This window comes from Balaenoptera musculus, chromosome 1 (genome assembly GCF_009873245.2).
Source record: "Balaenoptera musculus isolate JJ_BM4_2016_0621 chromosome 1, mBalMus1.pri.v3, whole genome shotgun sequence".
NCBI lineage: Eukaryota > Metazoa > Chordata > Mammalia > Artiodactyla > Balaenopteridae > Balaenoptera > Balaenoptera musculus.
Window position 1 is genome coordinate 131,464,423 of NC_045785.1, and position 17,713 is coordinate 131,482,135.

The following is a 17,713-nucleotide window of genomic DNA, read 5'->3' on the forward strand; positions in this document are numbered from 1 at the left end:
TCAGAAGCAGTAGTTTGTCTCCTGGTCAGTCTGTATTTTGCTTGAATAAGTTCAAGTATAAATTATACTACAGGAGATAAGACCTTTAACAACCATATTCACTTTGAGGATTAAACACACAAATATATACTTCATAATATATGCAAAAAAAAATAACCACTCACTTCATTCTGTCTGTACTAAATCATGAGGTATTAATCAACTACATTTTCTAGACTGAAGTTTACTATTTCCAAATCTCTAGTGTACCTGACTCCAATCACGGAAAAATTTATGTAATTTAATCAAAGTAACTGGTAAGTTTTTAAGTCTGTTAACCTAGCTCCAAATTTTCGAAGTTTTAAAACTTTGTTAACCTAGCTCCTCAGAGTCCCTTGTGTAGTTAAACCTGAAATACTCAGAATCACTCAATTATGGATACACTAAAAACAAGAAAACCAAAATGTATTAGTAACAGTATAATCATTGCATATTAAGAGGCACCAATATCCAGAAGTACTTGGAACCAGTATGTTTCTTGGTTAAATTGCCTACCATAAGAAAATATGATCCAAGAGAGAAAAGAAATCCATCATTCACAAGGATCTTGTAAGATTCAAACTAAACTCAAGCTAAAAAATTCTAAAGCACAATTAACCCAGACATAATAACAAAAATATAGGAACACTGATACTAAGGGCTATATGATCAAAGGCAATATCATAGAAGGAGTTATTGGAGGCCACCGGCCACCACATCAGAGAGAGGACAAATTAATATAACAAGGAAGAGCTATCGCTGGGAAACATTCTCCATTGATCTCTCCCATTTCTGCACATCTTTTGATAACTTTTGTTCCAAATTATCTTTTCAAGGATGTTTGTTTAGTGAACACCCTGGCAAGACAGAAATAGTGACTTCCTCCAGGAGAGAGGGCAGATTTGTTTTCTGATCAATAAAATAAAAATAGTGTCTCCCTGCAGGGCAAAGACTGAACAGATTTGCTAGCAGACCCCTTTAAAAGACTGGGGTATCCTAAGTTCAAGGTTCTTTGGTTGTAATATATATCCACTGTATATGCAGAATCTACCAAGGCCCATCTCTAAACCGCCCCTGAGGGACTTGCAGGTCATGAAGCTGATGCTGCCAGATATGCCATGAGTAATCAAGGCTTTATTTCCAACCCAGAAGTCTCATGTCTTCTGCCAGCATCTACGAAACTGGGGCGGGCTAACTTGTCAGCTTGCTAGTAAAAGTCCCAGAACGTTCATAGTTGTTTATTTTATAGTTATATGCTGCATCCTTCTTACCTGAGACAATTTCAAATCTAAATATGTTGCAAGCATTAACAGACACTAGAGAAGTGTGAAAAACCTCAGAGGCTAACGAAAACCTTAAATAATTCAGATCATACATAGTGATCAGCCATTTCATTTAACCCCCCAGATATCCGTATGTTTGGACTGTTCACTTAACTGATTCATTATCAGATAATTTCCTACGTACCAAATCTCACTCGATGAGTTCAAAGTCTAAGGTAAAAAGAACCACATAAAACTAATGCAAAACAATTTCACATTCTGTTTTGAAAGGAGAGAAGGTATGTACGGAATATAAAAAATTATCACTTTTCCAAAGAATTTGCTATAGCAAAGACGGTTGAGTGTACATACTGAATTAATAATTTTGTTTCCGTATGCTATAAAATGTTCAGCTTTGTTACTCAAAGTGTGGTCCACGGACCAATAGCATCATCACCTGGAGCTTGCTAGAAATGCAGATTATCAGGCTCAAACACACACCCTCTTAATCAGAACTTGGATTCTAAGAAGATCCTCAGGTGATTCTTATGCAAATTGAAGTTAAAGTACCCACCAAAAAAATAAAATTAAAAATCAAGAAGAATATATAAAACTCAAATTCATACTGAAGATAATTTTTAATAGACACTAAAACATTAAAATCACAACTGCTACCTCAGCAAAAGTTAAAGAAAAATACAATCATAAACCAGGTAAAGAACATTTAGCTATCAACACTAGCATAACACAGAAAAATCCAATCTGAACAAGGAAAAAGTTAAAAACAGACATCATGAATAGTCCAAAAAAAGGAGAAATATCAAACTAAGATAATGTAAAGTTCTGGCAATGCACACTTAAAGTACTTCATCAAAATAAGTTCTCATCTTTTTATTTTCAAAAATAATAAAGATGGCCTGGAACCTAACAAATATGGTTACATTTTTTTGCGTAAAAAATGTCCTAATTAGACAACTGAAAGTAAAAATATAACAGTTGGGAATTTAAATATAAAACAGTTTTCAAAGTTATTTTAGCATGCTACCAAGAACACAGGATTTTGCCTTTCATTTTCCCGTATTTTATACTATTGTGAAATGACTGAAGAATCTTAAATGTTAAATTAGGACATTCTGTTATAAAATTATTAATAAAAAGTAATCTTTTAGTTATCCTGCATGACTTACACTTTCCAAGTTCTAAATAGGTAGCTATATTTTTACTTGTTTCCCCCCACCAAGATGTATTTTAATCATAGGAAAATTGTAACCCTCTCTACTTAAGACTTCATTACCTAAATTTTCCTACGTTTTCTTTTCAGGGTGAAAGTTAGACTGCCATTTGATAATTCCACTATCTATTCTTTATAGCTTTGAGGTAACATCATTATATTCACTCCTACAGAAAACTTTTTAGCACACCTCCAAAAAGGGATTTTTAAAACATCAAGTTGTAAACATAAAAGAAGTTAAAATAACAAAGCTTAAAAAAAATAAAACTCCTGAAAACTCAAATGCTTTTAAATGTTTAAATAAAATTTTTAACCTGAAATGCCTTCACAAAAATGGGGAAAAAATGGGAAGAGTCAACAATAGTAAATGACACATTACGTAAAATACACAAAATAATATACCTCTCTCTTATTTCTTCTTGCAACCTTGAGGAATTCCATAAGGATCTGTAGTTGGGCTGCATGTGATTCCTATAATAGAAAATTATAATTGTTCTTTTAAAAATATAACTTTGAGTTCAAAGTTTTCTTTAACACCACAGTATAATCAGTATGAAGCAACTTAATTCATCCATTTAAGTTAGTCTCATTTCTATTTAGTCAGTTTTCCACTTGCTAATTGGCATTTTTAAAAGCAAGCCATTTCCCCTAAAACTAACTTGAAAACAACAGGTGTTTTCAACTACATTTTTCATCGACCATGCAAAAAAAAACTATTTATGGGAAATGGCAATTCTGTTATCTGTCCTGGCTTTCTCTTCCCCAACCAAACTAATAAAACATCAAGACAAAAACTGTAGGGGAGGGACTTCCCTGGGGGTACAGTGGTTAAGACTCTGTGCTTCCAATGCAGGGGGTGGGGGTTCAATTCCTGGTTGCGGCGCTAAGATCCCACATGTTGTGTGGTGTGGCCAAAAAAAATTTTTTTAATTTAAAAAACAAAAACACAGTGGAGCCAATGTAGTTTCTAGACACTGAAATCACTTTCCCCATAAGAATTTAACTTGCAGGGGAGTAAGAAGCATAATAAATAGGAAGAAATTCATGCTTTTCAGAAATCTAATTTACTATTTCTGGTCATTACTTACACAGATGTGAGAATTAATATATTTCTATGAAAGATTTCAGTCAAACTCAAAAATTTAAAAACAAAATTTTAATATTATCAAGTGGAGGGAGGGTAAATAACACACATTGGTAACTGAAACAAAGATGTAACAGATAAATGGTAATATAAGTTTAACATTTTTTGTTATCAAAAAATAAAATTACAGGGGAACTCCCTAGTGGTCCAATGGTTAGGACTCTGCCCTTTCAATGCTGAGGGAGTGGGTTCAATCCCTGTTAGGGGAACTAAGATCCTGCAAGCACAGCCAAAATAAATAAATAAAATAAAATAAAATTACAAAAAGATACCTTTTAGTATTAAAATTTACACAATGAACCAATGAATTTCAGCTACATCTGATAAATATACATAAAAAGAATATCAAAAGCTAAAAGTGGAATAACAATAAGACATGGTTTATGAACAACTACAATTCCAGTTTTCCTATACATATTTTAAAAGAATAAAAAAGTCCAGTGGAGCATTTCTAAAACAAACAAAAATAAGAAAGATTAATAAAACTTTCGTTTACCTGGCTGTGCAACAGAATTATTTGAGGCATTTCTTAAAATAGACACTGGGATGGATTTTATATGATTCTGTTACTCTAGAAAAGATTCCAGGAATCTGTATGTTTATAGATTGATAAGAATAAGCCAGTCAAAATTTGAAGAGTCACTGAGATATTGCACATACTATAAAAAAGCACGGCCACTTTGGCTTGCAGGATCTTAGTTCCCTGACCAGGGAATGAACCCAGGCCCTCAGCAGTGAAAGCACAGAATCCTAACCACTGGACTGCCATAGAATTCCCCACTTCACTTTCAATGAACTGAAACTAGCTCAAGCAACAACTGAGCACCAACTCAGCTAAATTACTGATTAGACCAAAGAGGTCAGTCTCTTATCCTTGCTCCCTGACAAAGGAAAAGGCAAGACCATTCAGGAAGAAAGTATTAACTACTTTAGTCTCTGTACTGCTCTTGAATACAACTTTAAAATTACAAGACAGGGAAAGAAGTAGGAAAAGTCAAGAGAAAAAAACAGTCAAAATGGGACTCCCCTGGTGGCCCAGGGGTTGGGAATCCGCCTGCCAATGCAGGGGACATGGGTTCGAGCCCTAGTCCAGGAAGATCTCACATGCCGCGGAGCGGCTGGGCCCGTGTGCCACAACTGCTGAGCCTGTGCTCTGAAGCCCACAAAGCCACAACTACTGAGCCTGCGTGCCACAACTACTGAAGCCCATGCGCCTAGAGGCTGTGCTCCGCAACAAGAGAAGCCACTGCAATGAGAAGCCCATGCACAACAAAGACCCAACACAGTAAAAATTAAAAAAAACAAACAGGCAAAAGAATGAACTTCACAGATGACACACTTGCTGGAATGAGCAAAAAAGACTTTAAAATATGTCTCTATATTATTAAAGAATTAATGGGGGGGTGGTGGTGGGATGAACTGGGAGATTGGGATTGACATATATACACTAATATGTATAAAATAGATAACTAATAAGAACCTGCTGTATAAAAAAATGAAATAAAAAAAGAATTGAGAAAATGGACAAAATGAGCAAAAAAAATGGAGAATCAGAAAAGAATTGAAAGAACAAAGTGTAACCTAGAAATGAAGAATAAAAAGTCTGAAATAAAAAAATAAAAATAAAAAAACTATGAATGAAGTTAGGAACAGATGGACAGAACAGAGGAAAGGAATAACGAACTCAAAGACAGTTCAATATAAATTACTTAACCCAATTCAGAGAGAGAAAAAATAAAAACAGAGCATCAGAAATATGTGGGATAATATGAAACAATAAAACATATGACTGGAATCCTAAGGAAAAGGAGAGAGAGCACAGGGCTGAATAAATAATGGTTCACATGTTCAACAAACAGATCCTCCTGTTCTGTGAAACACAAGCAGGATAAATATTTTTTAAATGCAAGCTAGGAATATCACAGTCAAACTGAAAACTAATGTCAAAAAGAACATCTTAAAAGCAGCTAAAAAGGATACACTAGGGGAAGAACATTAAGAATGACTGAAAATTTCATCAGAAACAAAGGAGCAAATAGAAAATGAAAATACGTCTTTGAAGCGTTAAAAGAAAACAAAAAAACCAGACTTCTATGCAGAACAAAACTATCAGCTATACAAGAAATAGTAAAGAAAATTACTCAGACAAAAGGGAAATGACTCAGATGGAACCTCAGATCTACAAGAGAAAATGGAGACAACTCAAAGGGTAAATATTTTGATTTAAAAGGGTCTTTTTTTTTCTTTTTTTGCATCATTTCTTCAAAAGACTATTAACTGTTAAAAGCAAAAATAACTGGTGGGGTTTATAATATAATTTGAATCACAAAAGGCAGGAGCTTGGTAAATTGAAATACTATAAGGTCTTGTACTTTCCATAAAATGGTATATAGTTGACCCTTGAACAACACAGGTTTGAACTGCATGGGTCCACTTATACATGGATTTTTTTCGATAAATACTAACTGCAGTACTACACGATCCATAGCTGGTTGAACCCATGGATACTGAACCGTGGATATGGAAGGCTGATTATAAAGTTAGATGCGGATTTACAACTTTGCAGGGGTCAGCACGTCTAATAGCTGCATTGTTTAAGGGTCAACTGTATATTCAATGTCGACTGTGAATACAATGTCCTTGAAGTGGCATACTATAAACTCAAGGTTGACTGTGAAAAGTAAAAAAGGCATTTTGTAATCTTTAGAGAAACCACTAGAAATACAATAATAAGCAATATGCGAAAAATAGAGAAGATGGTATACTAAAATGAAACCCTGGAAACTCAATGATCTCTAAAGAAAGCAAGAAAGGAGAAAGGGGAAATAAGGAATATATGGAAAAACAGAAAACAAATACCAACACGGTAGACCTCAAACCTGACCACATTGATAATTATTATATATTACATTTAAATGAACTTAAGCATTTGAATTAATGAGCTTATTAGATTGCATTAAAAACTCAACTACATACAGTTAAGAGACAGACACATTTTTAAAATATAAAAACAACAGAATGAAAGTAAAAGGGTACAGAAGAATATACCATAGAAACTCTAGTCATAACTAAGCTACTGAGGCTATATTAACATCAGAAAATATAAAAGCAGACTCCAGAACAAGGTATATTTCCAGCAATAAACATATACAATTCATAGTGACAAAGGGGATGATTCATCCAGAAGACATAACAATCCTAAACATGTAGGCACCTAATAACGGGCTTCAAAATACATGAAGTAAAAATCATAGAAATCCATGAAAAATAAACAATCAAAAATTGTATTTTTAACATACCCCAATCAATAATTGATGGAGCAAGGAGAAAATAAATTTTTGAATAATATTAACAAACTCTACATTTATAAAGCACAGCAAATAACACATTGCTTTTAAATGAAGGTGAACATTTAACAAAACAGACCATATAGTGAGCCATAAAAAAAAAAATCACAATAAATTTCAATGGACCAAAAGCAAACAAATTGAAGTTACTGGCTAAAATGCAATGAGAAAGATAGAATTCCTACTTTAAACAACAAAACAGCAGGCTAGTTATATGAATGGATGAATTTCAGACAAAGGACCAGAAATAATACATTATCCCAGGAGCTAGGTGGAAAAACTTCGAAATACACAGGCAGCAGGTAGAACACTCAATGAGACTGCCAAAGATCGATTCTAGTTCTACCTAACAAAGCTTAAAAAACAAGCTTCAAGAGAATCAAACTATTTCAAAAATACTTAACTACATGCCAGAACAAAGTTTAGAAATGTGTAAAGGAATACAAAAATAACAACACTAAACAAGGTAAAATGTACAATTTCTGGCATCCAATCAAAAGATTAATAAGCATGCAAATAAGGAAAATACGGCCCAAAATAAGGCGAAAAAAATCCATCAATAAAAACAGATGCAGCAATCACACAAATAATAAAATAAGCAAATACAGCCATAAAAAGTTACTATAACTACCTATATGTGTTCTCCAAGTTAAGGAGAGACAAAAGATTATAGAAAAAAGTAGTGAACTTGACAACAGAAATAGAAACTATCCAAAATGAACTAGACAGGGGAAAAAGATAAAACATAAATAAGAACAGCTGTTTATGCATGAGCTGTGGTATAACTTCAACCAACCTAACAGATGTGTAATTGGAGTTCCCAAAGTGGAAAAGGTGACAAAAAAATATTTGAAGAAATAATGACCAAAAATTTTCCAAATCTTATGGAAACTATAATCCCACCAATCCAAGAATCTCAAAGAACCCCACGAACAAGAAACATGGCGGGGGGGGGAATCTATACCAAGGTATATCAAAGTCAAAATACTTAAAACCACAAAAAGAACATTTTAAACTGAGAGAAATACATTTCATTCTGAGGATAAAGACTTCTCATCTGAAACAATGCAAGACAATGGACAATGGAGCAACATCTTTAAAATACTGAAAGAGAAAAAGTAAATCTAGAATTCTATACTCATTTGGAACTGCCTTTAAGGCATAAAGGGTAAATAAAGACTTTGTCAGATATAGAAGGTGAAAGATTCATCACCAGCAGATCTACACTAAAGAAATGATAAAAGCTGTCCTTCAGGCGGAAGGAAAAATACAGATGGAATTCAAAAGAATGAATGGGGACTTCCCTGGTGGCAGAGTGGTTAAGAATCCGCCTGCCAATGCAGGGGACATGGGTTCGATCCCTGGTCCAGGAAGATCCCACATGCCGCAGAGCAACTAAGCCCGTGTGCCACAACTACTGAGCCTGCATGCCTACAGCCCATACTTGACAACAAGAGAAGCCATTGCAACGAGGAGCCCACGCGCCACAAAGAAGAGGAGCCCACGTTCAACTAGAGAAAGCCCGCGCACAACAACGAAGACCCAACGCAGCCCAAAATAAATAAATAGTAGATAAGTAAATAAATAAATTTATTTTTAAAAAACACACACATGAAAGAATGAATGAAAGAGTGACCGGAAAACAAGACAATGAAGTACACCAGAAATGATAAATATATGTATATATAGAACTTTTAAAAAATCTCCATAAAACATAATTTATTGTTTAAACCAAAATTAATAATGATTTATGTGGGGGGGGTTATAACATAAAGAAGTAAAACATTTGACAAAAAATAGTACAAAGGCTGAGAGAGAAGAAATGGAAGTATATTGTTGTAAGGTTCTTATAATACTGATGAAGTAAGATAATATTACTCAAAAGTACAATGTAATAGCAATTATATTAAAATCCCAAAAGCAACCACTAAGAAACCGAACAAAATGTTCTATCTGACAAGCCAAGACAAATAAAATGAAATCATGAAAAATACTCAATCTAAAATCATATAAATCAGTCTGACCACAATACAATTCAACTAGAATTCAATTACCAAAATGGCATTTGGCAAAGTAGCAATACCCAAAATACACACACACACACACAAACACACTTCTAACAAATCAATAAGAAAAAAGAAACAATCTATTAGGAAAATGGGTATAGGCTATGAATAGGCAATTCATCAAATAAGAAACCAAGATAGACAAACAAATGAAGAAATTCTCTTTGCTAGTAATCACAGAAATACAAAAAATACAAAATGACAAAACAAAACACACACATACACGCACACAAACACAAGCATCTGACAACTATCAGACTGGCAGAAACTAAAAAAAAATACCAAGGGTTGATATGGTACAAACCCACAGAAGAGCAATATGGCAATATTTAATATGGTTAAAATGGGCATTCAAACCCTATGAAAAGCAATTCCACTCCTTAAATCACTAAGTATATATATATGAGCACAAGGAGACATGAATAACGATACTAAATGCAGTACTGACACTCATAATTATGAATTCAGAACAACTTAAATGCCCATCAACAGGGGAATAGAAATGTTCATGCAATGGATTACTATAGAGAAGTGAAAATAATTAAACTAGATCTATATTTATCAGCAGGAACCTCAAAAAGTAAACAAAAACGCATAGGTCAAAAAGATAACTACAGTTTGAAACTCTTTATATAAACTTCTAAATCATACAAACAATACTTTATGTACGGTTGTAGATACAAGTATATGTTTAATAAAAGCTTATACACGCTTGAGAAGGATCCTTGCCAACTTCATATGGTGGTTACTCTGGGAGAATGGAATGAGATGAGAGGGTTTTAAGAATAAAAAAGTATTTAATTCTCAAAAGGCAGACCTAAGACAAATATGGTAAAGTGTTACTATTTATAAAAACTGAAAGAAGGTAAGTCAAGAGTCTCATTATTTTCTGTACTTTTCTGTATGTTAGAAATATTCATCAAGTTAAATAATAATGCAAAGTAAAACAGGAAAACAATAATGAAAAATGTTATAATACCTATGACAGGAAGTTTGCTTCTGAACTGGCTCCCTCATCAAAAAATAACAGAAAAGACCTGAGTTCTAAAACTAAGATACCTGTACTTCTTCAATTCTAAGACAGAGACAAAAAGCATGCAAAGATTAATGTTGACACGTCAAAGGGGGAATAAGGTTAACAGCTCTCATATTCAGTATGTAAACTTATCTATCTTCAGTAAATAGCCCATACACACCCTTAAGTGAGCCTGTGGTGCAATAGTCCAGAAAGTCTCTCTTTTACCACCACCATGGAAAAAAAATTCTAGTGTTCTCTTAAGGTGCAAAAGGGAGAATCATTTGCTATGAGTTGTACAGGAAGGGATCAGAGAATCCAACTGCTTCTTAATCAGATTCTCAACAAATCATCCTGTTTTCAGCCTTTACTGTGTGAGCTATCTCATGCTCCCAATTCCAAGGCCTTTGTTCCACAATATAAATAGGGTTCGTTCCTAGCTCTTCCCCACTGCTGGCTCAGCTTTCTCAGATCTCCTAATCTATTACTTTTCATCCATTGCTGCCACTGTCTCTTCTCCCATTCTTTTGCCTTTTAAAAGTCCCTTTACTGTCATTTTATTTTATTTTTAACATCTTTATTGGAGTATAACTGCTCTACAATGGTGTGTTAGTTTCTGCTTTATAACAAAGTGAATCAGTTATACATATACATATGTTCCCATATCTCTTCCCTCTTGCATCTCCCTCCCTCCCAGCTTCCCTATCCCACCCCTCTAGATGGTCACAAGTCACCAAGCTGATCTCCCTGTGCTATGCTGCTATTTCCGACTAGCTATCGGTTTTACATTTGGTAGTGTATATATGTCCATGCCACTCTCTCACTTTGTCCAAGCTTACCCTTCCCCCTCCCCGTGTCCTCAAGTCCATTCTCTAGTAGGTCTGCATCTTTATTCCCATCTTGCCCCTAGGTTCTTCATGAGCATTTTTTTTTTTTTTTTAGATTCCATATATATGTGTTAGCATACGGTATTAGATTTTCTCTTTCTGACTTACTTCACTCTGTATGACAGACTCCAGGTCCATCCACCTCACTACAAACAACTCAATTTCGTTTCTTTTCATGGCTGAGTAATATTTCATTGTATATATGTGCCACATCTTCTTCATCCATTCATCTGTCGATGGACACTTAGGTTGCTTCCATATCCTGGCTATTGTAAATAGAGCTGCAATGAACATTGTGGTACATGACTCTTTTTTGAATTATGGTTTTCTCAGGGTATATGCCCAGAAGTGGGACTCCTGGGTCGTATGGTAGTTCTATTTTTAGTTTTTTAAGGAACCTCCATACTGTTCCCCATATTGGCTGTATCAATTTACATTCCCACCAACAGTGCAAAAGGGTTCCCTTTTCTCCACACCCTCTCCCGCATTTGTTGTTTGTACATTTTTTTGATGATGGCCATTCTGACCAGTGTGAGATGATATCTCATTGTAGTTTTGATTTGCATTTCTCTAATGATTAATGATGTTGAGCATTCTTTCATGTGTTTGTTGGCAATCTGTATGTCTTCTTTGGAGAAATGTCTATTTACATCTTCTGCCCATTCCATTTTTGGACTGGGTTGTTTTTTTGATATTGAGCTGCATAAGCTGCTTGTAAATTTTGGAGATTAATCCTTTGTCAGCTGCTTCATTTACAAATATATTCTCCAATTCTGAAGGTTGTCTTTTCATCTTGTTTATGGTTTCCTTTGCTGTGCAAAAGCTTTTACGTTTCATTAGATCCCGTTTGTTTATTTTTGTTTTTATTTTCATTTCTTTAGGAGGTGGGTCAAAAAGGATCTTGCTGTGATTTATGTCATAGAGTGTTCTGCTTATGTTTTCCTCTGAGAGTTTGATTGTGTCTCTCTGGCCTTACATTTAGGTCTTTAATCCATTTTGAGTTTATTTTTGTGTACGGTGTTAGGCAGTGTTCTAATTTCATTCTTTTACATATAGCTGTCCAGTTTTCCCAGCACCACTTATCGAAGAGGCTGTCTTTTATCCATTGTATATTCGTGCCTCCTTTATCAAAGATAAGGTGACCATATGTGCATGGGTATATCTCTGGGCTCTTTATCCTGTTCCACTGATCTATATTTCTGTTACTGTTCCAGTACCATACTGTCTTGATTACTGTAGCTTTGTAGTATAGTCTGAAGTCTGGGAGCCTGATTCCTCCAACTCCGTTTTTCTTTCTCAAGATTGCTTTGGCTATTCGGGGTCTTTTGTGTTTCCATACAAATTGTGAAATTTTTTGTTCTAGTTCTGTGAAAAATGCCAGTAGTAATTTGATAGGGATTGCACTGAACCTGTAGATTGCTTTAGGTAGTATAGTCATTTTCACAGTGTTGATTCTTCCAATCCAAGAACACAGTATACCTCTCCACCTATTTGTATCATCTTTAATTTCTTTCATCAGTGTCTCATAATTTTCTGCATACAGGTCTTTTGTCTCCTTAGGTAGGTTTATTCCCAGGTATTTTACTCTTTTTGTTGCAATGGTAAATGGGAGTGTTTTCTTAATTTCACTTTCAGATTTTTCATCATTAGTGTATAGGAATGCAAGAGATTTCTGTGCATTAATTTTGTATCCCGTTACTTTACCAAATTCATTCACTAGCTCCAGTAGTTTTCTGGTAGCATCTTTAGGATTCTCTATGTATAATGTCATGTCATCTGCAAACAGTGACAGCTTTACTTCTTCTTTTCTGATTTGGATTCCTTTTCTTTCTTTTTCTTCCCTGATTGCTGTGGCTAAGACTTCCAAAACTATGTTAAATAATAGTGCTGAGAGTGGGCAACCTTGTCTTGTTCCTGATCTTAGTGGAAATGGTTTCAGTTTTTCACCATTGAGGACGATGTTGGCTGTGGGATTGTCATATATGGCCTTCATTATGTTGAGGTAAGTCCCCTCTATGCCCACTTTCCAGAGGGTTTTTGTCATAAATGGGTGTTGAATTTTGTCAAAAGTTTTCTCTGCATCTATTGAGATGATCATATATTTTTTCTCCTTCAATTTGTTAATATGGTGTATCACATTGATTGATTTCTGTATAATGAAGAATCCTTGCATTCCTGGGATAAACCCCACTTGATCATGATGTATGATCCTTTTAATGTTCTGTTGGATTCTGTTTGCTAGTATTTTGTTGAGGATTTCTGCATCTATTTTCAACAGTGATATTGGCCTGTACTTTTCTTTCTTTGTGACATCTTTGTCTGGTTTTGGTATCAGGGCGATGGTGGCCTCGTAGAATGAGTTTGAGAGTGTTTCTCCCTCTGCTATATTTTGGAAGAATTTGAGAAGGATAGGTGTTAGCTCTTCTCTAAATGTTTGATAGAATTCACCTGTTAAGCCATCTGGTCCTGGGCTTTTGTTTGTAGAAAGATTTTTAATCACAGTTTCAATTTCAGTGCTTATGATTGGTTTGTTCATATTTTCTATTTCTTCCTGGTTCAGTCTCGGAAGGTTGTGCATTTCTAAGAATTTGTCCATTTCTTCCAGGATGTCCATTTTATTGGCATATAGTTGCTTGTAGTAATCTCTCATGATCCTTTGTATTTCTGCAGTGTCAGTTGTTACTTCCTCGTTTTCATTTCTAATTCTACTGATGTGAGTCTTCTCCCTTTTTTTCTTGATGAGTTTGGCTAATGGTTTATCAATTTTGTTTATATTCTCAAAGAACCAGCTTTTAGTTTTATTGATCTTTGCTATCGTTTTTTTCATTTCGTTTTCATTTTTTTCTGATCTGATCTTTATGATTTTTTCTTCTGCTAACTTTGGGGCTTTTTTGTTCTTTCTCTAATTTCTTTAGCTATAAGGTTAGGTTGTTTATTTGAGATGTTTCTTTTTTCTTAAGGTAGGATTGTATTGCTATAAACTTCCCTCTTAGAACTGCTTTTGCTGCCTCCTGTAGGTTTTGGGTCGTCGTGGTTTCATTGTCATTTGTTTCTAGGTATTTTTTGATTTCCTCTTTGATTTATTCAGTGATCTCTTGGTTATTAAGTAGTGGATTGTTTAGCCTCCATGTGTTTTCACTTTTTACAGATTTTTTCCTGTAATCGATATCTAGTCTCATAGCTTTGTGGTCAGAAAAGATACTGGATACGACTTCAATTTTCTTACATTTATCAAGGCTTGATTTGTGACCAAAGATATGATCTATCCTGGAGAATGTTCCATGAGCACTTGAGAAGAAAGTGTATTCTGTTGTTTTTGGATGGAATGTCTTATAAATTTCAATTAAGTCCATCTTGTTTAATGTATCATTTAAAGCTTGTGTTTCCTTGTTTACTTTCATTTTGGATCATCTGTCCATTGGTGAAAGTGGGGTGTTAAAGTCCCCTACTATGATTGTGTTACTGTTGATTTCCCCTTTTATGGCTGTTAGCATTTGCCTTATGTATTGAGGTGCTCCTATGTTGGGTGCATAAATATTTACAGTTGTTCTATCTTCTTGGATTGATCCCTTGATCATTATGTAGTGTCCTTCTTTATCTGTTGGAATACTCTTTGTTTTAAAGTCTATTTTGTATGATATGAGATTTGCTACTCCAGCTTTCTTTTGATTTGTGTTTACATGGAATATCTTTATCCATCCCCTCACTTTCAGTCTGTATGTGTCCCTAGGTCTGAAGTGGGTCTCTTGTAGACAGCATATATATAGGTCTTCTTTTTGTATCCATTCAGCCAGTCTATGTCTTTTGGTTAGAGCATTTAATCCATTTACATTTAAGGTAATTATTAATATGTATGTTCCTATTACCATTTTCTTAATTGTTTTGGGTTTGTTATTGTAGGTCTTTTCCTTCCCTTGTGTTTCCTGCCTAGAGAAGTTCCTTTAGCATTTGTTGTAGAGCTGGTTTGGTGGTACTGAAGTTTCTTAGCTTTTCCTTGTCTGTAAAGGTTTTAATTTTTCCGTCAAATGAATGAGATCCTTGCTGGGTAGAGTAATCTTGGTTGTAGGTTTTTCCATTTCATCACTTTAGATATGTCCTGCCACTCCCTTCTGGCTTGCAGAGTGTCTGCTGAAACATCAGCTGTTAACCTTATGAGGATTCCCTTGTGTATTATTTGTTGTTTTTCCCTTGCTGCTTTTAATATTTTTTCTTTGTATTTAATTTTTGATAGTTTGATTAATATGTGCCTTGGTGTGTTTCTCCTTGGATTTATCCTGTATGGGACTCTCTGTGCTTCCTTGACTTGATTAACTATTTCCTTTCCCATATTAGGGAAGTTTTCAACTCTAATCTCTTCAAATATTTTCTCAGTCCCTTTCTTTTTCTCTTCTTCTTCTGGGACCCCTATAATTCAATTGTTGGTGCATTTAATGTTATCCCAGAGGTCTCTGAGACTGTCCTCAATTCTTTTCATTCTTTTTTCTTTATTCTGCTCAGCAGTAGTTACTTCCACTATTTTACCTTCAAGGTCACTTATCCATTCTTCTTCCTCAGTTATTCTGCAGTAGTTACTTCCACTATTTTATCTTCAAGGTCACTTATCCATTCTTCTTCCTCAGTTATTCTGCTATTGATTCCTTCTAGAGAATTTTTAATTTCATTCATTGTGTTGTTCACCATTGTTTGTTTGCTCTTTAGTTCTTCTAGGTCCTTGTTAAACGTTTCTTGTATTTCCTCCATTCTATTTCCAAGATTTTGGATCATCTTTTCTACCATTATTCTGAATTATTTTTCAGGTAGACTGCTTATTTCCTCTTCATTTGTTAGGTCTCGTGGGTTTTTTCCTTGCTCCTTCATCTGCTGTGTATTTCTGTCTTCTCATTTTGCTTAACTTACTGCGTTTGTGGTCTCCTTTTCACAGGCTGCAGGTTCATAGTTCCCATTGTTTTTGGTGTCTGCCGCCAGTGGCTAAGGTTGGTTCAGTGGGTTGTGTAGGCTTCCTGGTGGAGGGGACTAGTGCCTGTGTTCTGGAGGATGAGGCTGGATCTTGTCTTTCTGGTGGGCAGGTCCGCGTCCGATGGTGTGTTTTGGGGTGTCTGTCACCTTATTATGATTTTAGGCAGCCTCTCTGCTAATGGGTGTGGCTGTGTTCCTGTCTTGCTAGTTGTTTGGCATAGGGTGTGCAGCACTGTATCTTGGTGGTTGTTGAGTGGAGCTGGGTCTTGACGTTGAGATTGTGATCTCTGGGAGATTTTTGCTGTTTGATATTACATGGAGCTGGGAGGTCTCTGGTGGACCAATGTCTTAAACTTGGCTTTCCCACCTCAGAGGCACAGCCCTGACGTCTGGCTGGAGCACCAAGATCCTGTCATCCACACGGCTCAGATTAAAAGGGAGAAAAAAAGAAAGAAAGATGATAAAATGAAATAAAATAAAATAAAATAAAATAAAATGAAATAAAATAAGATAAAATAGTTCTTAAAATAAAAAATAATTATCAAAAAAAATTTAACAAGTAATAAAAAAAAGAAAGAAAGAAGGAAGAGAGCAACCAAACCAAAAAACGAATCCACCAATGATAACAAGCGCTAAAAACTATACTTAAAAAAAAAAAAACGGACAGACAGGACCTTAGGACAAATGGTAAAAGCAAAGCTATACAGACAAAATCACACACAGAAGCATACACATACACACTCACAAAAAAATATATATATATATAGTTGCTCCCAAAGTCCACCTCCTCAGTTTGGGATGATTCGTTGTCTATTCAGGTATTCCACAAATGCAGGGTACATCAAGTTGATTGTGGAGATTTAATCCGCTGCTCCTGAGGCTGCTGGGAGAAATTTCCCTTTCTCTTCTTTGTTTGCACAGCACCTGGGGTTCAGCTTTGGATTTGGCCCCGCCTCTGCGTGTAGGTCACCTGAGAGTGTCTGTTCCCCGCTCAGACAGGACAGGGTTAAAGGAGCAGCTGATTCGGGGGCTCTGGCTCACTCAGGCCGGGGGGAGGGAGGGGTATGGAATGCGGGGCGAGCCTGCGGCGGCAGAGGCCAGCATGATGTTGCACCAGCGTGAGGCGCACCGTGTGTTCTCCCAGGGAAGCTGTCCCTTGATCACAGGACCCTGGCAGTGGCGGGCTGCACAGGCCCCCACGAGGGGAGGTGTGGATAGTGACCTGTGCTCGCACACAGGCTTCTTGGGGGCTGCATCAGCAGCCTTAACATCTCATGCCCGTCTCTGGTGTCCGCACTGATAGCCGCAGCTCACACATGTCTCTGGAGCTCGTTTAAGTGGCGCTATTAATCCCATCTCCTCGCGTACCAGGAAACCAAAAGGCAAGAAAAAGTCTCTTGCCTCTTAGGCAGTTCCAGACCTTTTCCCGGACTCCCTCCCGGCTAGCTGTGGCGCACTAGCCCCCTTCAGGCTGTGTTCATGCAGCCAACCCCTCTCCTCTCCCTGGGATCTGATCTCCGAAGCCCGAGCCTCAGCTCCCAACTCCCACCCGTCCTGGCGGGTGAGCAGACAAGCCTCTCGGGCTGGTGAGTACTGGTTGGCACCGATCCTCTGTGCAGGAATCTCTCTGATTTGCCCTCCGCACCCCTGTTGCTGTGCTCTCCTCTGTGGCTCCGAAGCTTCCCTCCTCTACCACCCGCAGTCTCTGCCCGCGAAGGGGCTTCCTAGTATGTGGAAACCTTTCCTCTTTCACAGCTCCCTCCCACTGCTGCAGGTCCCGTCCCTAT

At 36.3% G+C, this 17,713-nt stretch overlaps 1 protein-coding gene across 4 annotated transcripts in view; it reads right to left on the reverse strand.

The window, feature by feature from the left end:
• COP1 (COP1 E3 ubiquitin ligase) overlaps nucleotides 1–17,713 on the reverse strand; it is a 269,081-nt gene that overhangs the window by 201,668 nt on the left and 49,700 nt on the right. For all 4 annotated transcript variants that reach the window (XM_036847837.1, XM_036847827.1, XM_036847847.1 and 1 more), the window contains exon 6: nucleotides 2,914–2,982. In XM_036847837.1, coding sequence (XP_036703732.1) covers nucleotides 2,914–2,982 — 69 coding nt within the window. The remainder of the gene's footprint in view (nucleotides 1–2,913; nucleotides 2,983–17,713) is intronic.